Here is a 22307-nt window from a genome sequence, read left to right on the forward strand (position 1 = left end):
CGACTGACCTCATGCACAGATTGCACATCACAGTGAGGGTGCGGGTAGCTGACCATAAGACAGATGCACAGTCCATATATAAAGTACGAATACAATTTTGTGGAATACAGTAAAATATCATGCATTTGTGGATATTTATTCCTCTCTTTAATAAGAAGTACTGAAGAAATGCAGAAACTGTCATGACTGGCAGATGAGTGCCGGGATAAGATTGGAGCTTTGGAAAAGTTGGTGGGTGGGACGTGCATCTCCAGCTAAAAGTTTGTTTGGTTAGCACTCGCTCTCTCTCTCTCTCTCTCTCTCTCTCTCTCTCTCTCTCTCTCGCTCTGGTTTTTATTATTTTAATGTGCCGTTGGAACTAATCAAGACATCACGTTACAGGCTACAGTAATTGGCACAGGAGCCTCCTTGATTACACAGCAGGAAACAATATTTATCTAAAAATAGATGCATTATCACAAACACGGTTAACCCTGGCCTACTATGTTGTTGTTTGAACACAAACCACGATCCATCTTTGGAATAAGCAAGCATCCATGAATCACTCTGAGAATAACCACAGCTCCTTTGATCACAGAGGAGTGATTCCAGCTCAGTGAGAACCCTAATTACTGACACACAACTGAATGCTCCTCTGCTACCACTCAGCCTCACCTCGGTCAGCTTAGTTGAGCTGAGCTCTGCGTGGCTGGCTGTGTTTCCCTCCGTCCAGCTCAGCTCGACTCAGCTTAACTCCGCTGGCTGCAGGAGGGGCTCCTAGGAGATCATCCTAGCGCTGCATGGGGGTTTTACCACCGTTTAGCTCCATTCTGTTGCAGACTCCCTCAGTATCATTAAAGCAGCATAAGTAGGTTTACAATACCTATTTTGATGTTATCTTTGAAAATTGTCTCTTCTCTGTATATGTGTGTGTTTCCTTTGTGGCCAACAGAGAGATAAGCATTGTAGGGAATAACCAGAGCACTTGAGGCATGAAGCTTGCATCAAGGCTGTTGTGATAAGAGGATGCCTTTTTTATTAGCCACACAATAACAGTAAAAATGCTACGAGGGTGCAGACTTGTATGGGGAGATTTCATCTGGTTTTCCGTAAATGTGTCTGCGTATTTAATTATGGACAAAAGAGAAGAGTAAAAAGTATTTTATCAGTGTTTTTCAGGTGAGTTCTGGTCACAGAAATGTGCCTTGACCCAGATTGTGGTGTGACAGTGACACATGGGCGGGTGCTGTATCAGTATCGGGGGACACATTAGTCCTGGAGCCTCATTAATCATGATGGGAATGCTTCCTAATCACAGTGAAGGGCCTCACAGTGCATTTCCCTCTCTCCTGCTTCAAATTAGCAAAGGTCGTGATCCATTATAGGACAAGAAAGTGAAGAAAGAAGGTGATTAATACAAAGGTGGAGCATTTGTTGTGTCTTGTCATTTATTTCAACCTTAAAGATGTAATAAGGTTGATGGTTCAAGGACACACACACACACACACACAGCATAATTGGACATTGGTTGGCACTAATTTCACTTTTTAACATAATAGCCTACCGTCATCTGTCAACCACTTAGTTGACGTGCAGTTCTAAAAGACTACAAACGTGCACAATCAAGTCAGCAATATGCTTGCAATGATGCTTTTTTGGGGTAAAAATGATGGGTGGAAACTTTTATAGATTTGACTTAAAGTTAAAAATATCATTGCACGTCATCTAATTTTCCGGTGTGCGCTCTGAGCTCATGTATCAGGATCTGATTTATGAGATAAACATGTCTCGGGGGATTATATTCTACTTGGCACACTCTTTGTCAAAAGAGATACAAAAGTTTTGAATTATGTTTTGAGTTTGATTCTACTCTCCACATCCCTCTCTTTTCTCGCTGCCAGATCTTTCACATGACCTATGACCTGGCCAGTGCCGTGATGCGAATCATCAACCTGATCGGTATGATGCTGCTGCTGTGTCATTGGGATGGCTGTCTGCAGTTCCTGGTCCCCATGCTGCAGGATTTCCCATCCGACTGTTGGGTCTCTCTAAACAAGATGGTGGTAAGCAAAATGCTCCGTGTGTGTTTGTGTGCTGTCGGGGTTAAATGTGTTTGCAGGCCACACAACCACATGAACATTAGCATGCAAAGCTGTTTGGCAGAAGAACATTCCCCACGGAAGCTGAAAAGCGTGTAATTTGCAGGCCGATGGGGAAACAGGATATATTCAATGCTGAGTACTATGAACACACATATAAACACGTGCGCGCGCGCACACACACACACACACACACACACACACACACACACACACACACACACACACACACACACACAGGAGTTAAACTCAGGAGACATGACAGTGCACATAATGAAAGAGTGAGGGATGGAAAAAGTGACCCTGTCCTCATTTGGTTGATGCAGAATATCATCAGGTTTGTTCTTCAGCCATTGTTTTCTGTATCACTTATTTATCCGTCTCTCAGATGTCCTTCCTCCTTTCCATTCAGCTGGCAGGTAGCTTCAGGCCATCTGCTGATAGACGGACCACTGGGAGTGCTTTCCCCCAAACTATTGCTGAAAGAGAAGAAAATCAAGTGGTGTAACACATAAACTCCATTCAAATCTATTTATTTAACCAGATAACTACCACAAAATTCATTATTGATTATGTCTTCGTGACCAAGCAGTGTTCTTTAGTATAGATTTCTCTGAGTCTGAATGAGGTATGACACAGTTAAAGTCAAGCAGAGGGTTTTGAGTTCTTATGTGTTGAAGGTTTGACTATCATTTTAGACTCCTGTCAGCCTCGTTACTGCCCGTGTGTACGTAGACTTGCACGGCTTAATCTTTGAGACAAGCATATGCTACTGGCAGGATCAACCAGGTAGACCTTCAGCAGACTAAAGGACAGACGATGATTATATAAACTGGTATGGCTTGAAAACCCAACTGGTAGCGAGCCATCACTGAGTTCAGTGCTTTCACGGTGTTAACATTAACATCACTGTATTGTTTTTGCACAATGTTGAACTGGAGGCCGTAAGCAAGTAAGAGGTTTCCAAACGTTTTCAGTTGTGACGGGAAATATTTCTGCAGCATAAAGTCCCTTATTTGCAGTCATGACACCTTACAGTGTCCTAAAAACACAATCAAGCTACTCGTGAAGGTGAAATCGTGTGAATGCAAACTCTCCTCAAGAGTAGATGTGTGATGTGAACAGCAGGGTGGGAACAGTCATGGTGCAGGTGTGTGCTCCTGTAAAGAGTGTATCAGGGAGGGAAGGCAGCTCCAAGAATAGAACACAAACGAGAGCTCCTTCGTCTGATCTGTCCATCTTAACCGCTCCAGCGGTTTTGTTTGAATGAGATTGGATTATGATTGTCTTCTTATTTTGGTTCAAACATTTACCTGCCACTTGGTCCAGACCTTCAAAAGTTAACGCCGCATTTGATGTTTTGTTTTTCTGTCATAAAGAAACTGAATTTTTTTTATTTTGAAAAGGCTCACGGAACATTTGGTGGCCACAGTGTCACCTCAGTTGAGTGGCTCGAGTGGTTGTGGTTATTACTGAACTAAGAACTGACGATTCTCAGTTGGTTGTACATGATTCTCTCCAGCTTTCTTCACACCTGGATCCTGATCCCTCAACTTCTCTGCTGCCCTACTTCTACTGAGACTGTTCAGAATCAGGCGTTTACCTCCAAAAGAATTCTGGTCTCTACTGGAGGTGTTTTGTAATCCAGACAATGATGTTTACATAATGCAGTAATAGAAAACCTGAACATCTCCCGAATACTGGAACACATTTTAATTATAGTTTGAAGTGCATTTATACATAATCCAAGTGTCTGATCATTTTAGTCAAGGCAGCTTTAACTATTTAACAAAGGTAACATCACACCTTTTCTGTATCTGAGGAGGTTCAGCTAACTGCCTCATAATGTCTGTGTGCTTTCATCCGGCCGTTTGCTGGCCAGTCAGATGTTTCATAAGCGATGAACCCTCTGACACATTGAGCTGTGACACAGAAGCCCTAAAAAGCTCATATGATTATGAAAACACAGCAAGCTATTGACACACTGTTCTGAGTGTGTGTGTGTGTGTGTGTGTGTGTGTGTGTGTGTGTGTGTGTGTGTGTGAGAGAGACAGAGAGAGAGAGAGAGAGAGAGAGCGAGCAAACTCCAGGAACAGATGGATTTCACACCCACTGACCCTAGGGGACAGCACTGTTGCTTCTCTGTTGTTCCACCACCTCCCAACACTCTCTCTCTCTCTCTCTCTCTCTCTCTCACACACACACACACACACACACACACATACACAAGACATCATCAACTTCAACTGAGTTGATTTCTGTTGGTTAGTCACTGGTTTGTGACTGTCGTCCCTTTGTTAGCTGCTAATGGTGTTCAGATATGCCTCAGCATCTGGAGGAGGTGTTTTCTCACCTCACAGAAACAAATGTAAAAAATATATTTATATTTTTTATCGGCATTCAACTCATATTCAAAGCTTCATTTTTATTGTAGAAAGCAAACAGCTTCTACTCTGTGTTGCACAATCATTTTCTTGTGCACTATTAACAGTCTCTTTAAGTAGAACTTCACAAAGAAGTGTATTTTTCTTTTCAAGTACTCAGTGACTTGAGCTTGCAAATGTTTTTTTTTCCCCTTTATGCATCACTTCTATATGACTCCAGGATGCAGAAAGCGCCGGCCTCATATACTTAGCTTGAATCTTGCAAACTCTCAAGGGCATAATCCAGTATGATCCTCATCTTCTTTATCCAGCCGCGTGCTCAGTAATTGAATTGAATTAAATCCTTTCTTGTCACTGTCAACACTGCCGCCAACATTAACTGTGAAACCAGTTTTAGCAGTTCCACATAATAATCCACAAACACTTTGATTTGCGCGAAAATCAAACTATGTGCTATGCTTTTGGTTCTACACTCATTCATGATAGCACCAACTACTTGCTTGCAAACAAACTTTATGGCCAATTTGTTGTTGTTGCAGTCAGTCGCCATGAGCTTCAAGTTCAATATACGTGGCTGGCTCTTTCTGCACTCTAGAATTGCGGAGTACTGATCTAACGGGGGTAGGAGTTGATGATCCTCTATTTGGGGAAGTATCGCTTTACACGCAGAAATATTAATGAATCCTTACTGCTCTTTTTCCTGACTTGCTTCATTCCCCCCTCTTCCCTTCCTCCCTCGCAGTGCTTACATACAGTTTGCACTTTGAAGCCTCAGCGTGAGGCGCATTATTTACGTCACAAAGCCAGTGTGGGCGTGGCTGCTGACTTGCTTGTAGGGCTGCATGATTTTGAAAGGATATCAAAATGCGATTATCTTTCTGGATAGTGTACAGGTAACACTGGGCTTCATATGCAAATGCTGGTAACAGTTGAGCTCTTTTCTATGAATGGTACCGCCATCTTATGGTGACTTCTTGCAATTGATTGAGGGGGCGTGTTTACAGTGGAATTCAAGCACACCCCCAAGACAGGACGTTTGACTCATAGTAGCTGGAAACCGTCTGGAAGTGGGCAAGCAGCCAGCTGGCTGTTGGCTAGGAGGAGAAGTTTTAGTTGTCTATGTCTGTGAAATATTCATATTGGGTTATTTTGATTTGGGTTTTCTACTGTCACAAAATATAAATTAGCAAATAAGTGCTGATGTCACCATTAATTTTATTTTTCAGTGCCAACTATTTAAAGACTTATATCCTCCTGAGTGTTTTATTTGAACAACAGAGAGTAACACTGGTATGTAGTTTCTCCCTACCACCGAGCCACAGATAGACGTGTCTAGAATCCATAGTGTGATCTATGTCTCATATCTTAACTGCAAATCAAAAAACTTACAGTCATCAGACTTTTCTAATGTCGACTGGACTTGGAGCTCTAACCATGATTTGACTTGAAGCTCTAACGATGATTAGACTTGAAAATCTAATGGTTACTGGATCTGGTGCTATCATGATGGTTGGACTAGCAGCTCTAATGTGGACTGCACTTGGAGCTCTAATGCTGATGGGACATGGAGCTGTAATGCTGATGGGACATGGAGCTGTAATGCTGATGGGACATTGAGCTCTGATGTTGATGGGACATGGAGCTCTAATGTTGAAGGGACATCTAATGTTGAATGACATGGAGCTGTAATGTTGATGGGACATGGAGCTCTAATGCTGATGGGACATGGAGCTGTAATGTTGATGGGACATGGAGCTCTAATGCTGATGGGACATGGAGCTCTAATGCTGATGAGACATCTAATGTTAATGGGACATGGAGCTCTAATGCTGATGAGACATCTAATGTTGAATGACATGGAGCTCTAATGTTGATGGGACATCTAATGCCGATGGGACAAGGAGCTCTAATGCTGATGGGACATCTAATGTTAATGGGACATGGAGCTCTAATGCTGATGGGACATGGAGCTCTAATGTTGATGGGACATGGAGCTCTAATGCTGATGGGACATGGAGCTCTAATGCTGAAGGGACATCTAATGTTGAATGACAAGGAGCTCTTATGCTGATGGGACATTTAATGTTGATGGGACATGGAGCTGTAATGTTGATGGGACATGGAGCTCTAATGCTGATGGGACATGGAGCTCTAATGCTGATGGGACATGGAGCTCTAATGCTGATGAGACATCTAATGTTAATGGGACATGGAGCTCTAATGCTGATGAGACATCTAATGTTGAATGACATGGAGCTCTAATGTTGATGGGACATCTAATGCTGATGGGACAAGGAGCTCTAATGCTGATGGGACATCTAATGTTAATGGGACATGGAGCTCTAATGCTGATGGGACATGGAGCTCTAATGCTGATGGGACATGGAGCTCTAATGCTGAAGGGACATCTAATGTTGAATGACAAGGAGCTCTAATGCTGATGGGACATTTAATGTTGATGGGACATGGAGCTCTAATGTTGATGGGACATGGAGCTCTAATGCTGATGGGACATGGAGCTCTGATGTTGATGGGACATGGAGCTCTAATGTTGATGGGACATGGAGCTCTAATGCTGATGGGACATCTAATGTTGAATGACATGGAGCTCTAATGCTGATGGGACATGGAGCTCTAATGCTGATGGGACATGGAGCTGTAATGTTGATGGGACATGGAGCTCTAATGCTGATGGGACATGGAGCTCTAATGTTGATGGGACATGGAGCTCTAATGCTGATGAGACAGCTAATGTTAATGGGACATGGAGCTCTAATGCTGATGAGACATCTAATGTTGAATGACATGGAGCTCTAATGTTGATGGGACATCTAATGCTGATGGGACATGGAGCTCTAATTCTGATGGGACATCTAATGTTAATGGGACATGGAGCTCAAATGCTGATGGGACATTTAATGTTGATGGGACATGGAGCTCTAATGCTGAAGGGACATCTAATGTTGATGGGACATGGAGCTCTAATGTTAGCTCTAATGCTGATGGGACATGGAGCTCTAATGCTGATGGGACATGGAGCTGTAATGTTGATGGGACATGGAGCTCTAATGCTGATGGGACATGGAGCTCTAATGTTGATGGGACATGGAGCTCTAATGCTGATGAGACAGCTAATGTTAATGGGACATGGAGCTCTAATGCTGATGAGACATCTAATGTTGAATGACATGGAGCTCTAATGTTGATGGGACATCTAATGCTGATGGGACATGGAGCTCTAATTCTGATGGGACATCTAATGTTAATGGGACATGGAGCTCAAATGCTGATGGGACATTTAATGTTGATGGGACATGGAGCTCTAATGCTGAAGGGACATCTAATGTTGATGGGACATGGAGCTCTAATGTTAGCTCTAATGCTGATGGGACATGGAGCTCTAATGCTGATGGGACATGGAGCTCTAATTTTGATGGGACATGGAGCTCTAATGCTGATGAGACATCTAATGTTAATGGGACATGGAGCTCTAATGCTGATGAGACATCTAATGTTAATGGGACATGGAGCTCTAATGCTGATGGGACATGGAGCTCTAATGTTGATGGGACATGGAGCTCTAATGTTGATGGGACATGGAGCTCTAATGCTGATGAGACATCTAATGTTAATGGGACATGGAGCTCTAATGCTGATGAGACATCTAATGTTAATGGGACATGGAGCTCTAATGCTGATGGGACATGGAGCTCTAATGCTGATGGGACATGGAGCTGTAATGTTGATGGGACATGGAGCTCTAATGATGATGGGACATGGAGCTGTAATGTTGATGGGACATGGAGCTCTAATGCTGATGGGACATGGAGCTCTAATGCTGATGGGACATCTAATGCTGATGGGACATCTAATGTTGATGGGACATGGAGCTCTAATGCTGATGGGACATCTAATGTTGATGGGACATGGAGCTCTAATGCTGATGGGACATCTAATGTTGATGGGACATGGAACTCCAATGGTGTAGTCACACCAAACGCAACACTTATTTTTCTGGCTTTGAGATTTTATGTAAAGCAACGCGAATTGCGCGAATTGCGCGAATAACGTAACGCGAGTGTCGGGAATACTTGGAATTTGCGCCGTGCGAATATTTTCAATTTGAGCAAGAAATTCGTGCGATGCTGTGTCGAGAGAGCCTATCAGCATTTAGAGTCCCCTCACGTCAGTGACTTCAACGGCCCTGGTGTGACTTTGAGTCGGAAAATGGAGGGGAAGCTCATCATTGCTCACCCAGAACTGTATGACACCACCTCATACAGCTACAGAGACCGGAACAAAAAAAGGAGAACGCATGGAGGAAAGTGAGTGAGGAGATCGGGTTACTGGGTAAGTTTTGAAAATCTGGGTCAGTTACTGCGTTATAGCTATCAGTTGTACTTTACTATGGACAAAGTTAGCACTAGCATTAGCGCTATTAGCGCTAGTTAGCATCCGTTCAGAGCTGGCTTTACCGGCACAACTTACTTTAAGGCTCACTAGTCATTTAGATTGAACAGTTCATGTTTATGTGTGTTTCTTGCCAGAGGAGGTGTGTTGCAAGAAGTGGAAGGACTTGAGGGACTCGTGTTTAAGAGAAAGAAGGAAAGAGTGTGAGGGAAGGAGCGGGTCAGCAACATGGCCAGTGAAGAGGAGGAAGTTCTCTGCAGTCCTGTCTTTCCTCGACCCCTTTGTTACTTAAAGGGACACCAGTAGTGACATGGGGCGGATGGTCAAAAAAGACAGAACCGCAGAGAACGACGACCAGGGATCGGACGCAGCTGCAGGGCCCTCAGGTATTGACATCCAAGGTTGGTTGACAGGAGAAGAGAGGGAGACACACACCCCCGCACCCATTATGAATCAATATGGTTGTATTTTAAAATGATTTATGGATAGACAATCATATGTCTCCAAAACAAAAACCGAGACGTTCTTATTACATTCACTACAGACAAGCCAGATCAGTCTTCTGAAGCCAGTGAGGCAGAGTTGAGCGCTGCTGCAGTTCCTGCTGCTGCAGTTCCTGCTGCAACACCACCCACATGTCTGTACTTCAGAAACTGTCAGGTTGCATTTTTTATGGCATGAGCGGGGGGTGGAGCCTATCCCAGCAGCCTTTGGGCGAGAGGCGGGGTTCACCCTGGACAGGTCACCTGTCTATCAGGGCCAACACATAGAGACAGACAACCATTCACACTCACAGTCACACCTACAGTCAATTTAGAGTATCAATCAGCCTCGTCCCCTCTTGATGTCTTTGGACTGTGGGAGGAAGCTGGAGTACCAGAGAGAACCCACACAGGAACAGGGAGAACATGGAGACTCCACACAGAAAGATCCCGTGCTGGAGCCGGGGCTCAGACCTGGAACCTTCTTGTTGTGAGGCGACAGAACTAAACACTGCACCCCCGTGCCGCCTAATAATAATATTTATGATTATAATAATGATAATATATCATGTATATAAAATAAAAGCAGACACATTGTTCTCTATGATATAAATATAAAGCATGCACAAACATGGACATATATTAATTTTGGTGTTGATAGGCAATATAGTAATATTGCTTGAATTTTGCTCAACAGTAATGTGTGTGGCTCTTTAAGTCCTCTTGGGTGAACTTGTGCACTACATGGTGTCTTGCCAAGGAACACTTCCCTCTGCAGAGAAATAGGATGTGAGGACCTCTCCAACCCTGATGGCCTCTCCAGCTGACTTGTTAGCAGCAAGTCTTCCCAGACCAAACAGTGGCTCCACCTCACGAACCGGGATGCTCCCCCTCTCTGCATTTGTCAGGGTTGTCCTCCGCAGGAAGTTATGGAGAACACAGGTAACCTTCACACACTTCTCCGCAACTTCTGGGTGGACCTCAAGGGCACGCCTGTACTGTACATCGTACACTAAGATGAAAGGATCCCACAGCTGTTCTCCACTACTAGCCGAGCTTGGGACAGACGGTAGTTGAATCTCTGTCGCTCTTGTGGAAGGACATGCCAAGGGAATGGCCTCATGAGGTTCTTCTGGAGTGGAAAGGCCTCATCAGCAACAAAGACGTGAGGCTGGGGTCCTCCATGGTCACCTCCTGATAGTGGCAAGTCAGCAGGCAGCTGGAGGGTGCCAGATCAAAGTGCCTGACCAAAGGCTGAGTTGGCCAGAATCCCACTGTCACTCATTCTTCCGTAGCCCCCAACATCATTTACCCTACAACTGCCAGGAGAACTAGAGAGAATGTCCCCATGTAGTTGAAGTACTGGGATCCTGAATTAGCAGGGGATTTCAGAACGATGTGTTGGCCATCCAGGGCTCCACAGCAGAGAGGAAAATTCTACCGTCCCTCAAACCTCTCCGCAATTGACCTCTACCCCTCTGTGGTGGGTACAGCCATGAACTCCACCACAAGGCAGTCCCAGACAGCAGTGACAACATCTGGGACAATCTTGGAGACGGTGGAGACCCCAACATGCAAGCTGTTCACAAAGCTCCTGAATGAGTCACCAGTGGCTAGGTATCTACAGCATGGGAAACATTTGATTTAGCTTAGTTGTTGTGCAGTTTTATTGATACGGCTGCACAGGTGTTTTTAAAAGCTCACTGAGTGTTTATGTAGGAAATTGTCTTTTTAAAATGAGGACATCTACCAACCGCTACGTTCAAATTCACTAAATAATTCTTTTGTGTCAGAAATTTACGAGCCACCAATATTTTACGAGCATTTGGCTGGTGGTTGGTGCTAATTTCCCAACCTGTTTCTATTATTATTTTATTGTTGTGGATAAAAGAATAACAAATTTTCCTCTGAAAAACACGAAGAGCATATAAAAAGATTAATAAGGAAATCAATCTTTTAACTTTAACTTCACTCTTAAATTGCACAACTTGTGCAACAACCATAATGAAGAATACAATATAGTATCAAATTATAAATTTAATTTCAAATCGTACTGCTTTAGTAAACCAGATAATTCAGCTATACGTATGACGAGATACAGTGAATATTTATTGATTTTGACAGACCAAAGAGGGCTGAGACGGAGCGCCTGTAGTTGGTGCCCATCCCTGATATCCTGGCACTGATAAATTGTCTTCTATTCTAGCAAATATTCGCAGGGGAATAGTCACACGAACGATGCCAAAAAATAACAAATGATCCTGCGGTCAAACTCGAGGCAAAAATTCGCTTTGCGTTTGGTGTGATCACAACATAATGATGACTGGACTTTGAGCTGGACTTGAACCTCTGATGATGATCCTGACCTGGAGGATGATTCAACTGGTGACTGGACTGTTACTTGAAGTTCTGCTGAAAACGGAGACTGAAGTTTAAGCTCTGGTGGAGCCTGCACTTAGACTTGAACTTGACCATCAAATGACGGCTGAACTATGGTAAATGGTAGAGCTGTTCCTTTGCTGCAGCCCAAGCTGCTTCACACTATGCTGACACTCCAGGGAATCCAAGATATGGGGCCAAGTGGCAGAGGAGATGCAGCTGGAGCTGCTGAATGGCCTTACCTATGCCAAGAGGGACTCAGAGTAGGGAGAGCAGCTGACTCAGAAGTACACCTTTAAGGTGGAACAAGAGGCTCAGACCGATGCCAGCTTTCATCCACGAAGAAGAGATAAATACAAAGAAGATTTTTAAGGATCAGGTGAAGGAGCTCCACCAAGTGCAGATGCAAATGCATCCTTGTGACTGTGAGACAGAAGAACGAAGCAAGAACATCTCAGCCTGAATGCAAAATTGTACAAGAGTGTGATCACATTAGGTCAACAGCAAGGCGGAACTGCAGCTGTCAAATTGATGCAGACAATGCTCGCTGTAAGGCTAGCCATGAAACACATAATGAAGCACAAGATCTATCTCAAAGCTGAAGACAGAACTGTTTATGACAGTCTCAAGGTTAGTAGTAAGTCTCCCACAGTGGACACAGTAGCGAACGTTAGCACGCCTGCAGCCAGTGGCTCGTCTCCAACAGCCAGAGTCATCATGGCAACCAGCGTCTTGAGTAAAGAAGATGCCCCAACATCAGATGATGACCAAAGTGGAGACAGTGACCTCCTCAACGAAATTAAGGAGACTGCCTTCCCCTGGCAGAGAGCTAATGAGTGTCATAGGGCTGTGGCTGCATTCATCCTTAAAGGAACCTTGAGCTCTAAAACATATTATATGTTAAATATAGCTTGTGCTGTTGAATTAATAGATAAATATGTTGAAATTCAGACATTTTGACTTATTTTTGGTACAGAGAAAATAAGCCATCCATTTTCTTCCGCTTATCCTGTTAAGGGTCGTGGGGGGCTGGAGCCTATCCCAGCGGCTTTTGGGCAAGAAGCAGGGTTCACCCTGGACAGGTCGCCAGTCCATCACTGGGCCAACACATAGAGACAGACAACCATTCACACTCACAGCCACTCCTACAGGCAATTTAGGGTATTCAGTTAGCCTAGTCCCCATTTGCATGTCTTTGGACTGTGGCGGGGCACCACCGTGCCGCCAGAGAAAATACCCTTTTATTTTATTTTTTTAATTATCACAAAAAAGTACCAAAAACAGGTACCGGTTCAGATATGAATGGTACCCATCCCTTGCTGTGTTGTGTTGAAATGAGAACCCAGAACCGTCTCGCTGCAAGGCAGCAATGCTAACCACTGCACCGCCCAGTTCTTCTAATCTTAATTAGAAAAAGTTCTTTACTCACAAAAGCTGGTTTCACTTTTGACAGCTATTTTAGGTTAGACAAATATGTCAACTAAACGAGGTAATCTTATGTACCACATATTCAGCGGCAGTTGGTTGAGGACTGTGCACCTCTGAGAACTCTCCCACAGTCCAAAGACATCAAGAGGGGACGAGGCTGATTGATACTCTAAATTGACCGTAGGTGTGGCTGTGAGTGTGAATGGTTGTCTGTCTCTATGTGTTGGCCCATCCAGGGTGAACCCCACCTCTCGCTTGAAGGCCGCTGGGATACGCTCTGGACCCCTCCGCAACCCTTAGCAGGAAAAGCGGTAGAAAATGGATGGATGGATGAAATTAGAATAGGTAAGTGTGAAAGAATGTACTTTTTTTTTTTAATTTACAGATACAGTCACAAGAAATTTCTATGATTTCCAAAAAGAAGAGATGCAGTGTAATCCCGTCTTGCTTCTTTCTGCCTGCTCTTGACACTCTGGCATCTGCCCTACTCATTTTCTTTTTGCATCATCCATTACGCACTGGAAATACAGCCAGGAGGAAGCTGATTCACGCATTCACAAAAGCAGTTTAGTATGTAAATGTATGGCTTCTGTGTGAGCTTCCTCTTTTTTTTCAAGCTTGAGCCAGCTTGTAACAATGTTGTTTGGTTTTGTCTTTCATCAGCTCATATAAGTGACGACTAAATAATAATCAAAATGGTGATAATCCCTAAAAAAAAAAAAAAAAAATGATGAATGGCTTATTTAAAAAAAAGGCACCCAGCAGACTGGTGCGTTTTGTAAAGAAGATAATTGAGCCCCCACAGCAGCAATCACAAGAGACCAGATTATCGAGGCCTGTTCTGTAAGTAATGATGGCGTTATGTGGATGACAGGTGCTTTTGTGCCATCTCTCTCATCCCAATGTCCTGTCAGATCATTTATTTCAGAATAAAGTCGCTCTCAAATTCTGTCTGCCGCTGGGAAACATTTTAGGGTAGAGGGCGAGAAGCTGTAATTGCAACGGTATGGTAATGGTATGCATATGCTTAATATGTATTTCAGGAAAACCTCCCTCTCCTTTGAAAGTTAATCACAACATCCCCCATTCACTCAATAACTGAAGTGATCTGCATAGTAGACGGGCTAATCAGCAGGCATGAGGTGTGTGTGTGTGTGTGTGTGTGTGTGTGTGTGTGTGTGTGTGTGTGTGTGTAGAGGGGCTACGCTCTTATGATGCAACAGCCCTGGCTGAGGGTATTGAGAATGACCATCCTCAGTACTACAACATATATTTCCTAAATCTTGTTTTTTCAGCAAACTATAAGTAACCTCAGTTATAGAAATGTGAATTTGAGATAAGCCCCTTGCCTACCAAATTGATGCAGGTTCCTGAACCGGTTCCATTCAGACTTGATCTTGGTTCTGTATACTGAACCAGCCCATGTTCTCACCATTTCTGAGCTTAACCATTGCATCATGGATAGCAAGCGTTGCACAATGCACTACAGAAGTCACACACCTTTTCAGAGCTGTCTCTACACCTTCATCCCATACAGGGCTGTGGTAGAAATAAAGCAGGTGGTCAAACAATACAAAGAAGTTGCCCAGGCAGTGGGTGATGCAAAGCTACGCCACGTTGGGTATAGTCATATGTGTTTGTCACTCAGGTTTCACCGTGTTCTAAGACAGCGGGGAGAAAGACAGAGGAGGAAGTAGTGGGTGGGACAGAATCGCGCTTTACAAGAAGAAAAAAGTATCTTTCTTTCCTGCTGGAGTCTAAGCAGACCTAAATGCGGGAGAGATACTCGGAACAGTTCAAAATCATGTTCACAAGTGGGTACCATGCTCTGCCTAATAGTCTCAAGATTTCTATTAATCCATCAACATGTATTCAGCTGAGGGTTGCAGGGGTCATTGGGCGAGAGGCGGGGTAAACCCTGGACAGGTTGCTCGTCCATCACAGCGCTCATATATATTCAAAGAGACAGACAACACAACTGCCTTTAATTGGTGCTCACAAACTCAGACAACTCTAATTCTTCCATGTTAGATTCACCAAAAAGCCCTCCGAAGGCAGCGCTGCACCTCACAAGCCCCCCATCACTTAACCCAACTTGAATGTTTTTCACGTGTGGGAGGAAGCTGGAGCACCTGGAGCGAACATGCAGGCTCCACGCAGAAAAGATTCTTGCTGTGAAGTTCCACTGCTAACCACTGCCAAACAGCTGACCAGCCCCTGTGTTTGTGTCTCACTGAAGAAGGCAAACATGGGGGCTGGTCAACCGTTTTACGCTCTTCCATATTGTCTCTCTATCGCAAAGACCTTGAGCTCTAGTGATATAATGAGACCGTGCCCATTGTTTGCTTCAATCTGAGCTCACTTTTGTTTTGCTGGGTCTAACAATATGACTTTGCCAAAATAAATAGCCACACGCCCTGGTTGGAGCTGCTTAGTGGGGCAAATCGCCCCTGTGAAACCAACCCCATTTTAAGAAGCATGTCACACTCAGCTTTGCAGCGATGTCCTGCGACTGCAGCTTCATATCTTGAAATAGCAAAATTGAAACTCAAACTAAAAAAAAGAGTCAAAATACTCAAAAGAATAAACATGTAAAGTAAAAAGGCAATGAAATAAGATCTTTTTTTTGTTTTGTTTCAGAACAGATGCTGTGAGCTAGAGAGACATTAAGGCCACAGCCTGCATCATGAACTGGACACATTTGCTGGATGGTTGCACACCAACAGCAGCCTGAAATCTACAGATGTGTCTCAATTCAAAAAGCCAGTACAGGTGGACCCTTCTAAGGACCTGAAGTGCCAGACTGAACCCACTCCTCCTCACCACCCCTCAAGAAAACCTAAAACTACGAAATCACAGTTGCGGCCATGTTCACTCTTCACATACCTCAAATTGCATGGCTTAATTTCTCACAGCTGTGTTCTCCGACAAAGTGTTGCCAGTGTTAACAACCTCACTGGTGAATAAATAATGTGATTGTATCGATACAGAAGGATATGACATACTGTTAGTGTGTCCCACTTGTAAACAGATGATTTCGTCTCACTTGTTGCATTATGTGGAAATTGTTCCTCGGATAGACGGTGAACTACTTTCTGGTGTCTGCCAAAGGAGATAAGCCCCAATTAAAACGCTAATCAACTCAAACCCAGTGAGAGATGCCACATAATATTACATCATCCATTTTAATTCTGATGAGGATATTACCAGTATTTCTTGTGTACATATAATTCATTGACTAAGACACAGGGACACTACATATTTTTTTGAAATAATACAAAGTGTGATACCAATTGAACTCAGCCATGCATTTGATGCATGTGCATTGCAGTTAAGAGATATACAACTTATGTATGTTTTCTTCATGTTTACTATCAAGTACTCCACAATATACAAAAAGCATGTGACAGATTGTGGTACTAATTGGATTTTAGGTACAACCACCCCCCCCCCCCCCCCCAAAAAAAATCCATGTTGTTATTGGCCAGCTGCTTGGGGTGTATGGGAAAGGTAAGGCCCCTTCCAATATGTCTACCATGGTGGCTTGAAATTTAAAATATTATGTGGGTGGGGTTTGCACAAAGACAGATGCAGGGTACAGTTTCATTGAAGCCCCTTGTGATGCGTTCAGGGGCATCACATCTGAATGGCTCATTCAACGGAGTAAGCTAGTCTAATTTAAAATCACCACTTTCATGGTGGTTAACATTTGAGAACTATTTATGTCATCGAAGACAAACTCCTTTACTCACTTTTACAAAGATTGTGCAATTGTCACAGCGATGCAAACATGCTAACACACACACACACACACACACACTCACACAAATCAGACAACCTTGAGAAGCACTGAAACCTAGATGGCATTCCAGAATGCGTATATATTCAGTTTTATAATTCTATCATTCATCATAGACGTCCCAACCTCCCCTTGTGTTCCTTCATAAATGTATTATATACAATTAGCTGCTCAGTGAAGACCAGTGGCAAATAAAAGGTACACAAGAGCTAATTTCATTAGTGTCCCCACCACTCGAGGGCATCTCTGTGGAATTACTTGATTGAATTAGTATGAAGGTTGTAATTTTCAATAGCGAGAGACAACTGCACACTGCTGCTTTAATTTTGTCGTATGAACCGACCCAGGCTAGCAGTTTTCCCCTTTTATCCAGTTTTGATGCTAAGCTAAGCTCATCAGTTTAACCCCAAGCCCAACCCTAACTCTGACAGTGGTATGGGTCTTCCCAAGACACCAAAATGCACAAGAGAAGCCAAACGCAACACTGCTAATGAAAAAAATATTTCCAAGAATATTAAAGTCAATATTTAGTCTTCTGGGCTTTGACAAACACACAAATGCACAGACAGAATAGAATATAGGTAATTTGCACAAATGTATGTATAAATGCCAACATGTTGAAACCTACTGGCAGGTTGCCACGTATCCACAGAGATGATACGATTTCAACACCACTGCTGCAGATATCAATGCATCAGCTAAATAGCAGCATGTTCTCACACCTGCTCCAACATCGTCCACATCCTCAGTGTCGACAACCTACTTCGTTATGCCGTAAATTATTTACGTACTTTGTTGTGGATATGAAAGTGCTTATGACCATTGTGGTTACTGGACTGTATTTCTACAAGTAAAAGTTTACAACTTTATGTGGATTGCATTTGTGAGTCCATAGAAATATAATATGAAATTCAATCACAACTGCAGACCTCAATATGAAACGGAGTCACACTGTGTCAGTTTTTTAAGTGATGGAATTGGTTGGATGAAAGAACGAGCGTTGGATTGTATCTCGATAAAAAATATGTAATTCACCCCCGGAGGAAATGTGGAGGAATGGCTGTCTAAATACAGTATACCAATCGTAAAGTGCGAGGTATTAGCCCTTTTTTTTGCCTTTCTTTTTCTATCATTTCTATTGAAATGTTGCCCGTTTCTGTGCGGTTTCTTTGGTGTATCAGTGGAAGCCAAAGACTGAGGTTGTAGCAGAATGTTTATTTGTTTGCCTGCATGGTCTCTGGGTTGGGGTTCTCTCTCGCTGCTGTTCATCCACCAGAAATGTGTCCAGCATGCTGATGGCAACACCGGCGCTCAGTGGGGAATGAGGCTCAGTCAGAGGCTGCAAGTTTTAAATCTTCCTTTTGCATTTTGTGTAAATATCGCTGCTACTAATGGACTATGGATTGCATTTCCAAGGCTGTATGGTATAGAAATAGCTACAAAGCTGGAGATTATCTTAAAGGCTTCATGTCAGTTTCTCAGCTGACAGCTCAAAACCGATATGAAACTTTGAGGCGAGCTCTGGGTCTGGGGCTTATAGTTCGCACTTTGACACCAGAAAATCTCTGAGTCTTACGACTGCCCGACTACTTGAGTCTTCTCTCATTTTTCACTTCCTCAAATCACCTTTCCGCAGCCTCATTTCCCAAAATCTGACAACAGCCCCTCGCCAGTGCATCCCCTTTCACCGCCTCTGAAACCAACCACATTTGAATGTCAAATGAAATGCAAATGTGGCTGTAAAAATACAAATCAGATAAGAATCCATGCAGTCAATCAGCAACCGAGGGCGGCACTTGTGTCAGAGAGTGACAGAAGGACTCACATGCGCGGACACACGGATATACACATAGTGGTAAATCTGGATGGTGTGTGAAGCGCAGCTGTTGGAGGGGGGGGACATGAGGTGCAGCGCTGCCTGTGGAGGGCTTTTTAATGAATCTAACATGGAAGAATTAGAGTTGACTGAGTGTGTGAGCACCAATCAAAGGCAGACCGGAGCAGGCAGATGTACGGGCTCCTCATTAACGTTCACTTTTCCTCTTCTCCTTCTGCTCAGCCACGATAAGACAAGGCTACTCAGTGATGATGATTAGGCTCTCAACCAAAAAAAACACCAGACACCAGGAGTGATAATATACTGTACTCCAACCAGGACTGGCTTACTATTTTGCCCTCACATTCTTAAATTCAATCAGACTACCACCACTTGTGTCACACTCTAATTTGGATGAATTTTCATGACGGTGCGCCTTAACTCAGGCTGAGGTCAACAGGTCAAAATCTTTATAGCATGAATAATGTAAAAGTACGGCCCTGCTGAGAGAACAAACCTTAGACTACCTCTAACTCTTCTCCTGCCTGTCCATCAATCCATACAGAATGACTCGTGGAGCGAGCTCTACTCCTTCGCCCTCTTCAAGGCCATGAGCCACATGCTGTGTATTGGATATGGGAGACAAGCCCCCGAGAGCATGTCGGACATCTGGCTGACCATGCTCAGTATGATCGTAGGAGCCACCTGTTACGCCATGTTCATCGGCCACGCAACTGCGCTCATCCAGTCCCTGGACTCATCCAGGCGGCAATACCAGGAGAAGGTACGAATCCTGCTTTTACAAGCACTGAAACTATGTTGATGAAAGCTGCTCTATTCCATATTTTAGCGTCAACAGTAACACCAATCTGCCATTCCCCATTTCTGGTTGGTTTCCTAGTGAAAACAAAAAGAAAATCACAATGAGGGGGCAACTTTCTTGTCTCGCATTATATGTAAAGAATTAAAACAAAGTTTATTAACTATAATGTTGCCCATTTCGACATAGTCATTTTTGGGATTTATTGTCACAAGTAAGATACATGATCTCGTCATCCATGAAAATTCTTCTTGTCTCATTTACAAACACCGGCCTGAACAACAAACACCAAGATTTTGAAGACATGAGGCAGCAGCGCTTATGATTTCTGGCCAGAGAGGGCGCCAGATTCAACTCAAGCAGAGAGTTCATAGTAGCTGAGGACAAGATACTAGAGTGCCTCTATCTTTTTGCTCTTTCTTTTGGTTTCATCACTCAAAACTTGACTTTTTCTGATTCACTGTCCTCACTACCATCGTATCCAGTCACGACAGACATCTTTTTTTTTTCAAAAAAACAATACAAAAAGGTCCCTAAATCAAATACAACTTATCTGCCCTTTAGCAAACTGTATTACAGCTGTGTTTTTTGGTTTGGTTTGTCCAGGGGTTTGAAGTGTTTGCTTCTTAGATTTCTGCTGCCACAAGAATAAGATGGAGGAATTCTATTTGTTGAGCTCAGCACTGAAAGGAAGTGGAAAAACACAGAACTGGACACAATCCACAGACTGCTGTAAACACTTGCTTAACCCTTTCTACCAAGAAAGTAATAACTTCACTAACTTCACTGATATTTTTCCATTCAATTGTTAAATGGGGTCAACAGCACAGATAAATTTGATATGGTATGTCAAAACCTCATACACCCCCCCAACACACACACACAAATCGCCATGACCTTGTCGTGTCAAACTCAGCACGTACTGTACATCATTCTGATGCTCGAACATCAAATGTAACGGACAAGAAGCAAAACAATTACATGAGGGGAAGGGGGACTCCAAAGCTTCATAACACTAGATTTGATATTGGTTTTGGTTCAGATATGTAAAATAGAGACTGGAAAACAGTGGAGCTTTATCAGATCTCTGGTTTCAGCAGATGATATAAATCAGTAGGGTAGGGTCAGCAGGTGATTTGAATCCGGATGAACTTCCCAGCACCCTGGTGTCTCCTCTGTCTGGGGCATGCCAAGACACCATAAGGAGGCTGCTATTTTTTCCACAGTGCGTTTGCGCTACAAAGACGTGGATACGGTGATCATGTTTGATACGCACAGAGAGGTTTCGCTCATTTGATAACAATGCACTTTGATGGGAACAGCATCTGTTCCATTAGTCCGACATTCATGGTCAGGCCTCGGCCCGTCTGTCACCTCCATACTAGGGCAGATCAAAGCGTTTGGTGTCTGGCCATCACGCTCCTGCCATATAAGGCCAAGGTGCTCTGTTGTTTTGTTAGGTTCCTTAGATCCTGGATGATGTAGAGATGTCTGATGCTATCTATCATGCACACACATGAATGCAGACATATACAGCTGGCTGACGCTTCTGGGATGTGTAGGACAAAGTCCTGAGCAGGTTTTCCTCTGGCCGATAGGCTGTTTTGGCTCCACAAGAAGTTTGTTTTTATTTTTTTCTTTAAATTTTTTGTTTCCTGTCGATTGTGAACCATGTTTGAGAGCTGACAAAGCAGAGCTCAATAAAATAGTCGCCGAAACCAACACGCATTGTTCAAACTGCATGTGTCTAATAAGTTATTACTCAGCATTGTGCATGACATTGACTGACTCAGAGAGTTGGGCAAATAGTGACCCCTACTGGGTGCATTTAGAATGCCGCCGTGTGAATAAATACGTGTAATCTGATTTTGTTATTGGACAACTGAACCCTTTTTTCTTGCATGTACATGGAAAGAAGTAGGTCTTACAAATAACAGACTTTGATAGCTATCACAGCATTCCATAGATCAGTGTTAGCATCACGCTAAGGTATTCTATGCAATGAGAGAGATTACATAAATGCTTTTTAAGACATCAGTTTGATTGACTGATTTGTGCATCCTCATCCATCCATCCGTCCATCCGTCCATTTTCTTCCACTTTTCCTGTTAAGGGTCGTGGGGGGCTGGAGCCTATCCCAGCAACCTTCGGGCGAGAGGCGGGGTTCACCCTGGACAGGTCACGAGTCCATCACAGGGCCAACACATATAGACAGACAACCATTCACACTCACAGTCACACCTACGGTCAATTTAAATTCTCCCCATTTGCATGTCTTTGGACTGTGGGAGGAAGCCGGAGTACCCGGAGAGAACTCATGTGGGCACAGGGAGAACATGGAGACTCACACAGAAAGATCCTTGCTCAAGCCGGGGCTCGAACCACTGCACCACTGTGCCAGTGCATCCTCATGTGAAACTGTATTTAAATGTGAAGATAGACCAATCCATAAAACCAGATGTGTTACGATTACAGGTCAGTTTGTTTCCTCTAAATGTCAGCAGAAGTCACCACAAGCTTATTTCTACCTCTTTTTCCTCTACAAATCTTTGCACCACCGTGATCTATGAAAACCACAAGCCACCGCTAATAGCTCATTCTGTGGACTATCCTCTCCACCTGGACCACGTCTCTGGAGAGACATGTTTACGGTCATGTTTAAATTGTGATCAGCCAATGATTTGAGGGCCACATGAAGTGTTTTCCACTTC

The 22307-nt window shown here is 43.5% G+C and overlaps 1 protein-coding gene and 1 long non-coding RNA gene across 3 annotated transcripts in view; both read left to right on the top strand.

The window, feature by feature from the left end:
- The window catches only part of hcn2b (hyperpolarization activated cyclic nucleotide-gated potassium channel 2b), a 47030-nt gene that overhangs the window by 4185 nt on the left and 20538 nt on the right, over positions 1-22307 (top strand). Inside the window, exons 3-4 of one of the 2 annotated variants that reach the window (XM_086223757.1) lie at positions 1881-2042; positions 19342-19560. In XM_086223757.1, coding sequence (XP_086079883.1) covers positions 1881-2042; positions 19342-19560 — 381 coding nt within the window. The remainder of the gene's footprint in view (positions 1-1880; positions 2043-19341; positions 19561-22307) is intronic. The other variant, XM_086223758.1, reaches the window with a different exon arrangement.
- On the top strand, positions 8609-16589 carry LOC147249960 (uncharacterized). The gene is made up of 3 exons (XR_015119172.1): positions 8609-8812; positions 9010-9273; positions 15802-16589. It is a non-coding gene; the product is annotated as an uncharacterized LOC147249960 (long non-coding RNA).

Source organism: Aulostomus chinensis, chromosome 14 (assembly GCF_037954235.1).
Source record: "Aulostomus chinensis isolate RoL2024-O1b breed Wild chromosome 14, RoL_Achi_v1.0, whole genome shotgun sequence".
NCBI classification, from domain to species: domain Eukaryota; kingdom Metazoa; phylum Chordata; class Actinopteri; order Syngnathiformes; family Aulostomidae; genus Aulostomus; species Aulostomus chinensis.